Genomic DNA, 9,598 nt, shown 5'->3' on the forward strand with positions numbered 1-9,598 from the left:
TCATAGGAAACAGGTGACTATACTTTAATGAATCAAAGTCTGGAATCCTAAGCCTCAAATGATTCCTTAGGAAACCCCAGTAAGACATATATCTGACTGCAAACAGATTCACTTATTCCCACATATATTTTTATGTGTACTGAAGGTTTTATGTTTCCTGAGGGTCAAACTAAACTAAGATAAATAGACTTGAAGGCTGAGTGAGAGTTAGTGGGAAGTTTTCAAATGAAACTTGACATCTTCGATACTGCTACAAAAGGTTTCTTTCTGAATTGCGGTCACAGTAACCTGAAATACAGAAAACAAAGCCATTAAAAACAGAAAGGCGGTCCCAGGGTTTAATGTAGATTATGAATGTCATAATGGCCTCAGGGCTCAGCTTTATTTAAGTGCTTCTTGTAACATTACATAACTAGATGTGGCTATAATTCATAAATATCATCAAGGCTGTTGCTGCAACTCTTTGAATTTCCCTGGGGGCTGAGAGAATGGGATCTGCTGTATGAAATGGTGTTCTTTCCATTTGTCTTAAATTTGCCTGAAACTTGCACTTCAAAGGGTTGGGGCACATCCTCCTATTTCAGAAAGTAGAAGCCAAGTCAGCCTGATCTCAGCCACTCTGTTAGTGGTTTCATAGAATGTTCACTGTATCCTGTACCATGTATCACCAGGCGGTGTCACAAGGGGCTTCAGTGCTACCGAAAAACCTTGGTTTGCATCCAACTCAGATACTTATTGCAGACCTTGGGTAACTTTCATAACCTTTCTTAGCCTCCATTTTCTCATCTGTAGAATGTGGATAATAAGAGTATCTATTTCATAAGGTGTCTCTGAGAATTAAGTGAGATAATGTAGGTAAAGTCTTGGCCTAGAGTGTGGCTGTGGTGAAACCCTTTATTGGCCCTTCACTTAGGCTGCCCCAGGATGAAACATCAAAATCTTATTGATTTATGTTTTTGGTTTGGGTTCGTATCTGTTTGGTGTAGTGTGGGTCAGCAAGTTAGAGGGCCAACAGAAAAGTTTGGTTTTGTTCTCTTTCTTTCTACATGTTAGCATTACCCTATCTGGATTTTGAAACTTAGTTTTCCATGGGAGTGAGTGAGTGTCAATTCAAAATAGACAGCACACGTCCCTCCAGAATGTTCTTGGTTTTTAAATCAAGCTTAGACAAGGGTAATACTTATAAAAAGATCCAACGGTTGTTCTAGGGAATCTCAAAAAATGTAAGTGAAGAAAATCAGTTAGTCAATTTAATGATTATTTGGTTCCATAACAGAGAAAGAGCATTTGTTGAAATCCTTCTCTTTTGAACTTGCTATGGTGATGTCTCTCTATAAGTTTTTACACCAGTGGCAACATTTAGTGCTCAGATCTTTACTGGGGCCACTCAATCCCCAAGTAATATTAATTCAGTCAAAACGGGTTGTTGTTGTTTTTGCGGGCAGTGCAAAGACTGGGCCAAAGGTAGCAGAAAAAAGGAAGAACATGTCCCCTGCGGTTTTACTTCATTAAAAGTGCCAGGGTTTTGGAAAAAAGTCTTTGCCCACTCCTGCATCCGCCCCATAAGGTCAGTGAAGGCTCTGCTCAAGAAGGACCAAAACTTGGGCTCAGAGCGTCTCCCAAGGCTCCCTGTTTTCTCTTCCATGCAGATAAAACGTATCTCACTGACAGGTGAGGCCGAACTCACTGCTCCCTGACCCCTCAGGAGAGCCAACCAGCGCCCCGCTTTCTCCCGCCTGTCCACTCACCATTGTGCACAATCAGCCTGTACTGCCTGGCCAGGCATAGCTCCTCCTGCCTCCGCCTTATGATTCTCTGCACTTCAGGGGGCAGGCCATTGGGGTTGCGGGCAAACACGAAGGAGTAGCTGTCAGCACAGGTGCCGTCGAGGTTCAGGAGGCGGCAGGAGTACTGCACAGCATAGGTGTCATAGTCCGTGTCGATGATCCAGTGGTCATCGTCTGCAAGCCAGAAAGCCAGAGTCAATGCCTCTCCCTCGGTGGGCTCGGATGTCAGGGCGACTCACTACGGAGCCTGAGAAGCCAGCCGCTTCCTGAAACTGGCTTCATTTTGTTAGGAAGCAGGAGACCACAGAGAATTCGGGCAGCTTTTACAAAACTGGGAAAATCTTACGGATTAAAGTGTTCTGGCTGGAGGAGGCAGGGGGACCTTATTCATCTTAATGATTATCTCTCACCCTGATGATAAATGTGATAGCATCTTTCCAAAGAACAACCGAGAATGTGGGCCCATCAAAACTACAGAATAGGCCTCACTACTACTGTGTCTTTGCCATCTACCCTCCCACAATATCAATGCCTTTGTGGTTGCTGTCTGATGGCCACCAACTTAAGTTCTCTCCAATGTCAGGATGTATCTCTTGCGATCATCTGTATCAGCTAGTTCTAGTCATCTTGCTAACCACGTTGCCCTCCTGCCTCTCAATCCACTGGCGGACGCCACTCTGATGATCTGGCTCACAGCTTTTCTGGCTCCGTCCTAATTCTGGTTTAGTAACCCTGCTCACCTCTCCATGCAGGCAAAAGAGTTGTTTTTGCCTTGAGGGGCCCAAGATGTCCACCATCTGACATCAGATATTCTTTTTTAGAGTTTGTACTCTTCAGAACTCCCCTGAGAGAGGCAGAATTGACCCCTTGAAGAATTTAGATTATATTTATTCCTAAGGATGGAATGTAAGCCATGAAGAATAAGTATAAATGGTGGGGGAAATGCCCATAAATGCAGGATGTGGAATAATATAAGAATGTATATGAGAGATCTGCCATGGAGAAACAACAATGCTCAGGTTTATCCAAATATCTTATCTTTGCTCGAAAGTGTCACATCTCTACTTAACCTAATATTTTCGTTGACATATAACCATGTTTAGAACTTTTATGAGCACTTATTTAGGTCAGTCATTGTGTAGATACTTTCCATGTTTTCTCAGTTATTTCTCACATCAACCCACAAGTGCACATATCATCCCTATTTTATAGATGAGAAAACTGAGGCACAGAGAAACTAAATATTTCACCCAGAATCCCAAAGAGCAGGGTTGAACTGGTATTCAATCTGATTCCAGAGCCCACATGCCTAATCCTTACAGCACAGTGTCTATAGGCAGTAAGTAAATGGGTGGCAGAGGGGACAGGAAGCAAGAAACAGAAAGGCTTTGGATCTCCATCTCACGCACAGGTTGTGAAGCATGTGGTCATCTCTGCCCTATGTTGTGACCCACACTGAAGGAATGCAGAGGTACCTGGATCCCCCAGCATTAGAGGGTGTAAGAGAGATCTCTAACACTACCCCTAAGCCACCTCTGGGTGTGCCTCTTGTCTCTGAGAATCCCTGCAGTGCCAGCCTCGTAGGGGTTCAGCCCTAACCCAGGCCCTGCAGGAGGGCTGCACAGGAGTGGGTGGTGGAACCCCCTATTCAGCTCACTCCAGGCCCACCAGGAAGAAGAAGCCACCCCTGCCCCTCACAGGCTATCCCACAGAGAGTGTCAGAGGCAGGGTGGGAGTGCCCAGACATGCGACTGCTCAGTGGGTGGCCATGCAGTTATTCAGCAGGCTGGTCAGGAAGGGAAGTAGTGGACCCCATCCTAACCATCAGCTCCCCTCACAGGCTTTGAGCATCTGAGCAGAGCCATCCTCCTCTCCGAATGAAGTCATTTCTTCCCCGGTTATGGGGCTCGCTGTGTCAGTTACAGGCACCCCAGCAGCCTACCCCTCAGACACAAAAGCACTCTCCTTTTGTGAGAAATGTAACCCCAAGTCATGATCTAGACAGCTATTAGCTCGGCAAATCTGCGGCTTAATTTTTTCCCCCAGAATTGTCGCCAGAATGTGAATTCTGACATAGGAACTAAGTAACTCTCAATGCTTGGTTTTAGGGAAACTGACTACCGCCCCTCACTTTTAAAAAAGGCCTAGGTTGGATTTGTTTATCTCCAAGCTCTTTTTGGCTAAATAGTGCAGAGATGAAGAATTTAAATTGTAATAATCTTTACCTGACTCATCCTCCAAAGACAAGAGATGAACTGCCCAAGAGTTGCTAGAAAGAATGAGCTCCGGCCTCCAACCTCCTCACTGCTAGCAGCTGGGGTGAGTCTCTCTGGAGAGCCTGACACCCCTAAACATTTCTGGATGGCAGCGATGTGCACACAGCAGAGCTAGGCAGAGAATGATGGAGGCAGCGGCCGTATCGATGGAAACCCTGACTCTGCTCTACCATCCCGGGAAGTGGGGTTACACAACTACTGTGTCTACACTACATCCACACAGATTGGCTTAGAGGTTTTGACTACCCGTCCAAAAACAAACAAAAAAACAAACAAACAAAAATGATGTTAGTGGGAGCCAACTAGAAGATCTGTCACTCACTGTGGAGGGCCTAGAATATGTCCCTTCAGCAATCTAGACTTGTGTCCCCCGATCACCTACAGTGATGAGACCAGGCGAGAAGCTCCCTGCAGTTCTCAGGTCTACCTGTCCAGCTGAGTCAGCCAGCTGGTGGCATGATACTAGATCTGACTAATTGCCTGAAAAACCCAACAGGCCCAGGCAAAGTGGACTCTGAGGCCTTGAAACCCGAGTAATTAATTAGCTGTGTGCCCCTAAACTAGTCACTTCTCTAACGTGGGCCTTCTCTCCTTTCTTCATTTGTAAAATGAGAGACTTGCACCTGATGGTCTTTGTGGGTCCTGTCATCCCAGACCCAGAATATAAAGCTTTTCTTTCATGACTGGGGAGATAACGAAGCAGCAAGTCATGAACTTAGAGAACTCATATCTCAGGCACTATTGTTCTAAGTGCTTTCTGCATGTTGACTCATTGCATCCTTATAACACAACTCCATGAAGTAGGTGCTGTGATCACCTTCTTTTGCAGATGAGGAAACTGAGGCAGGGAGAAGATACGGAACATATGCAAGGTCCCATAAGTAGTAGGTCGAGTTAGGATTCGAACTCAGGCCGTCTAACTTGAACCCTGAACGTTTAAGTACTACACTGCACAACTTTTTTTTCTGAAAGGTAACCTACAAAGGGATTTATCCTTAAGCCTTCCATATCGTAGTTACCTCACTTGATATCTATAGCCACCACTTGCAAGATTTCAATACTTCTCTTTTTCTCCAAATAAAATCCTAGATAGAACCTTAATCTACAAGAGGTTAAAGCAGAGATAATCTGGTTTGGTAGGGGGAGGAGGCAAGAGGCAAAACCCTACCTGCTCCCCAAATGCAACACCGACAGAATCCTAGGCCTTCAAGGTGTGCATCGTAAAATGCCACAAAGCACATGTTTATGTTTTCTAAAAATTAGTAATCTTGTACACCCTGTTATTGATTTTTGTAATCCTTTATCAGAAGAGTATATCTTCTATGCTACCTGAATCACTTTAGGAAGCTTTGCTGCATTGTTCTAAATAATTTTTATTACTTCTAAGGATAAAAGCTTTTCCCCCTTGTAAAATAGCAATTCCATCTGTACAGTGTAAATCAGTGCTGAAGATGCAATTTGGTAAAAAATGCAATTTCATCTAACACACAACCTTAGAGAGAGTCAAGGAGTATGTGCCATGTCTAGTAGGGTGATGGGCCACAAAAGGATGCTTCTGCCCTGGATCACCAGCTAAGGGAGTCCTTCTGAACAGTCCCCTGGACCTATTCTACAGGAAGACTTGGATAATACTTTGTAAATTCAGTCCATATTACGAGTCCCTGTTGTTCCGGGCCACCTAATCCTGGCCCAAGGAGTTGGAACCCCTGGCTTCTGACGCTGACTCTCACAAACTTGTTCCATGACCTTAGGCAAAGCACTATCTCTTATTGGTCTCAGTTTATTGATCTGACTGTTGAAACCTTTTTAGAGGATTAATTCTCCACTTTTAAGATCCCATGATATGTTCCTCCCGCCCCCCTTGGCCTGCATTATTCTTCTAGGTAACTAGTAGACTTCAGGTTTGAAATTTAGGAGAAAGGAGGAAAACGTAGAAAGAGCATATAGACGTTGTATTCTCCTGACCAGGGCCAGTTTTGAGATGCTGTCCTTAGAGTCCTCAATCTCGCCCCACCCCTGTCTGAGTTTTGGTGCATGAGAGAAAGGGAAGAGGTCACTGCCACCCAGAATACTGTGTCTGGCTCAGAATCTCAGCGTTAGCAGGCAAGGCAACAGGCAGTGAGCCAACCCTATGCACCATGCTCCCTACATCCTTGGATGAGGGTCTCCCAGCCGCTGCTGAGGCCACCAAGTAGTCAAGCTGTCTCAGGGATTCAGCCCAAAAAGCTGGAGGAAATGCAAAGTCAGGTTGAGTGGTGAATGAGGGCTGGGTATTAGGGAGGTGGGCGGGATAAGCATGGAGAAGGCACTGTACACACCCTGGCACAGTGGCTAAACAGGAAAATGGCAGGAGGAGGGAGGTCACCTTACAAGCCCAAAGAGCCTTTGAGATTTGGCCAGGTTTTTTGAGCTGGGGGTGGGGATGCGGAAGTGGGAAGGATGTTTAGCTACTCCCAGTCTCATGACCCTAACCTCAGGCGCAGCTGAGGGTTCCTGTAACCTACAAACCATTTTCCCCAAGGGCGCCACTACAGAAGACATCCAGCGCTTCAGCTAGGTATGCTCCCCTCCTCCTCCCCCACCCCCAAGGCAGTCCCACTGAGCTGATTACTCACTTCCTTTCTGGAGAAAGGACGCTACACCCCAGTACTTCATCTTGAACTTGGCAGGGTCCTCGGTGTCCGTGAAAGTGCCCACCATGTCTGCGCACACGTCCCAGTTGCTGCAAAAGCCAAGGAGATCCTGAGCCAAGCCGGGCAAAGGGCTTCCTCCCTCCATCCCACCCCGGGCGTTCCCTTCCCTCCAGGGTCAGGGTTTGGCGCTCGGCCCGGGGGACCCTGAAGCGCAAAAGAGCTCTGCGGCCCGGAGGCCACTGACTTCAAAAGACGAACTCGGCCCTTGGCGGTGGCGCTCATCTGGCCGCTCTCGTCCACTGAGAACTCAGCGATGATGTTGTCCTGAAGAAAGAGGCCCTCGGGGTCCTTCTTGGCCATTGCATACCAAGTCCCAGAGAACTGTGAAAGAGATGAGAGCAGGTTTGGTGTCGGCAGTGCACAGCTGGCCGTGGGGAAGGGGCAACCCGGGGACCGGGGACCGCGGACCGGGGACCGGGACCACCTGGGCCGATACCTACTCGAGCCTTGTCGAAGTTCTCCTTGACTCGGAAGCTGCTCACCCGGCAGTTGCGCTCCGCCCGGGTGCTGCCCAGCGCCGCCAGCAGCACGAGCGCCCACACCCACTCCATCTCGCCCAGGAATCTGCCCTGCGGGAAACACGCGCAGTGAGCGCGGGGCCGCCAGGCCACCCGACCCACGACGGCCCTCCGGCGCCACCACCATCGTGCCCGTCCCTGCATGTCCCCACCCATCCCCGCCCGGGGGCCTCTCACCACCGAGAGATGCGCGCAGACCTGGTCTGGGCGTCCGGGCGCACAGAGAGCGAGGGAGGTGAGCGCGCTGCGGGGGCCACCGGGCGGCTTTATAGCTCCGGGGGGAGGGGGTCGTGCTGTCGCAATCGCGCCGGGTGAAAGACCGAGGGGGGAGGCGCCGGGGACTGTGGGCCAGCACTTGCATAACGCGCCCTGACTCACCGGCGCCCGCGCACAGGGAGGGTCTTTTTGGCCAGCCTCACCTTCAGTGCCGCCCGGGGTTTGTTGGAGCCGCCGCGCGGGGTGGCCTCGATGGAGCCCAAACTCTCCAGCGGCGACGAGCCGCGGGAACAAGACCTGGCCTAGTTACCCAACACTTGTGCCAGCAGCTGCCAGCTGCGGCCTGGGGTGGCCTCGGGGCCCAGTTCCTCTGGCTGGTGGCCCAGGTCGGCCTGGCGGGAAAACCGTGGCCTCCCAGAGCGAGAGGACCTATGATGCTGCTGCCTGGTGCGTCAGTGCCCGGGCCCTGGCTGTGCCAAATTGGCCCCTCTGCCCTCTGAGGGCCAATTGTGCAGGATTTTGGGAATATTTCAGCCAAGTAGTTTTTCATGTTATAAAGGACGTATTTTACTCTCTTTCAGGAGACTCATGGTGCCCTCTGGGTCAATATTTGTTCTTTAGTTTCAACATCTTTAGAAGCCTTAAAACCCTCCCTGTTAAATATTCTCCAGAAACACAACCCTGGTCAGGGCAGGGAGTATTTTAGCAACCTCGGTGGTCGCCTACTTTGTGGTACTTTGTTCAAACTACTTGGAAACACGCCTACCAATTGTTTATGATACAACCATATTTCAAATCCATAGTTGAATTTTGTTTTATTTTCAAAACAGCTAAGGTGAGTTGGCCAAAGAGTAGACAAGAGCGGAGAGGTAAACAACACTACACTCAACATCAATGGTCAATTAAATGACAATGCTGTGCCTAATTATGCTATTTTGCCTGTGTGATGGCACAATTTACTGACCATATTTTTCTCTTTCCATTCAGAATTAAAGAGTTGCCCTAATTTGATCAAAGCAGTCAGTCAGAAGATGCAGCTTTTGACTAAATGAGAATTAGTAATACGACAAAGAAATAATCTTTTTGTAAGATCCCTTCCATACTATATCAGTTGTGTCTCCATGGCCCAAATTAGAAAAAAACCAAGATGAATTTGGACCATTTTGTTGACACGAAATAAGAGAGGGTTGGGGGAAAGAAGGGTGGCTGCCCAACAGAGAAATAAAGAGTTGATGGTGCTCAGACTGGCCCTTTATAGGGCATTGGGGTTACTTCTGAGCCTGCTGAAAAGACACTTGTGATTTCTTTCACCTTTCTGTAACTCCTTGGACGTCAGCCTGCTGGTTCTCCGCTTCCTCTTTCCACCTTTCCCTCTACTCCTGCTCGTCATTTGAGTTTCTGGAGTGCCAATGATGATACATTTAATTCCTTACTGCCACAGAACTAGGAAAGCCCTGTTTCTGGCCAACCAGCTAACTAGAAGATATTCTGGTCAGGCCACTTTTATCACAGGATATATAATCCGAGACAGCTCAAATAAGGTCTGCTCCAGAGCCGCTCCTGCAGGGGACATATGTGTGGCCATACATGTGTTAGTATCTATGCACCGTAGGTGGAAAAGGATTTTAGGGCATCTCTCAATCTCCTATCCAATACTTGGAGCCTTTGTTTCATATTTCAGAGTAGCAGTCTTCCAGCTCCTCCCCCAGCATCTCCAGTGATGGAGAGCTCTTGGCTTAGCCCAACTGCCATTGGACAATTATTATGCCAGAGAAATTCTCCTAATATCCCTAAGTCCTTTCAACTTTCTCCTTCAACATTCTGGTGATCCTTGCACATCCTATATGTTGAATAAATGTAGGGGATTTCAGTACATTTTTATGGTGACTTTTTTTTGCAGCAACATGTTTTTATTTATTTGTTAGATGCTTAAAGTCTTATGTAACTGCTCCTCCTCCTTCTCTCTCTCTCTCTCTCTCTCTCTCTCTCTCTCTCTCTCTCTCTCTCTCTCTCTCTCTCTCTTTAATAATAAGTCATGAACTTTGGTATCCCAGATACAAGCAAAAAAAAAAAAGTTTATCTTGGCATTCTCTCTCGAATTTCTTCAA

General features: G+C 47.7%; 1 protein-coding gene across 4 annotated transcripts; it reads right to left on the minus strand.

The window, feature by feature from the left end:
• Positions 1–7,570, minus strand: RBP4 (retinol binding protein 4). 4 transcript variants are annotated; one of them, XM_019638981.1, is made up of 6 exons: positions 7,473–7,570; positions 7,197–7,325; positions 6,941–7,077; positions 6,679–6,785; positions 1,749–1,961; positions 1–288 (listed from the first exon to the last, which is right to left on the minus strand). In XM_019638981.1, exons 2-6 carry the CDS (start codon positions 7,305–7,307, stop codon positions 251–253), a joined length of 606 nt encoding a protein of 201 aa, XP_019494526.1. In that variant the 5' UTR covers positions 7,308–7,325; positions 7,473–7,570; the 3' UTR covers positions 1–250. The 4 variants fall into 4 exon arrangements, with proteins under 4 accessions (XP_019494526.1, XP_019494525.1, XP_019494529.1 ...); XM_019638980.1 differs by having other exon boundaries at positions 7,452–7,560; XM_019638984.1 differs by having other exon boundaries at positions 7,197–7,320; positions 7,452–7,558.
• Positions 7,571–9,598: the final 2,028 nt, after the last annotated feature.

The sequence above is a fragment of the Hipposideros armiger genome, unplaced genomic scaffold (genome assembly GCF_001890085.2).
Source record: "Hipposideros armiger isolate ML-2016 unplaced genomic scaffold, ASM189008v1 scaffold_42, whole genome shotgun sequence".
Taxonomy (NCBI): Eukaryota; Metazoa; Chordata; class Mammalia; order Chiroptera; family Hipposideridae; genus Hipposideros; species Hipposideros armiger.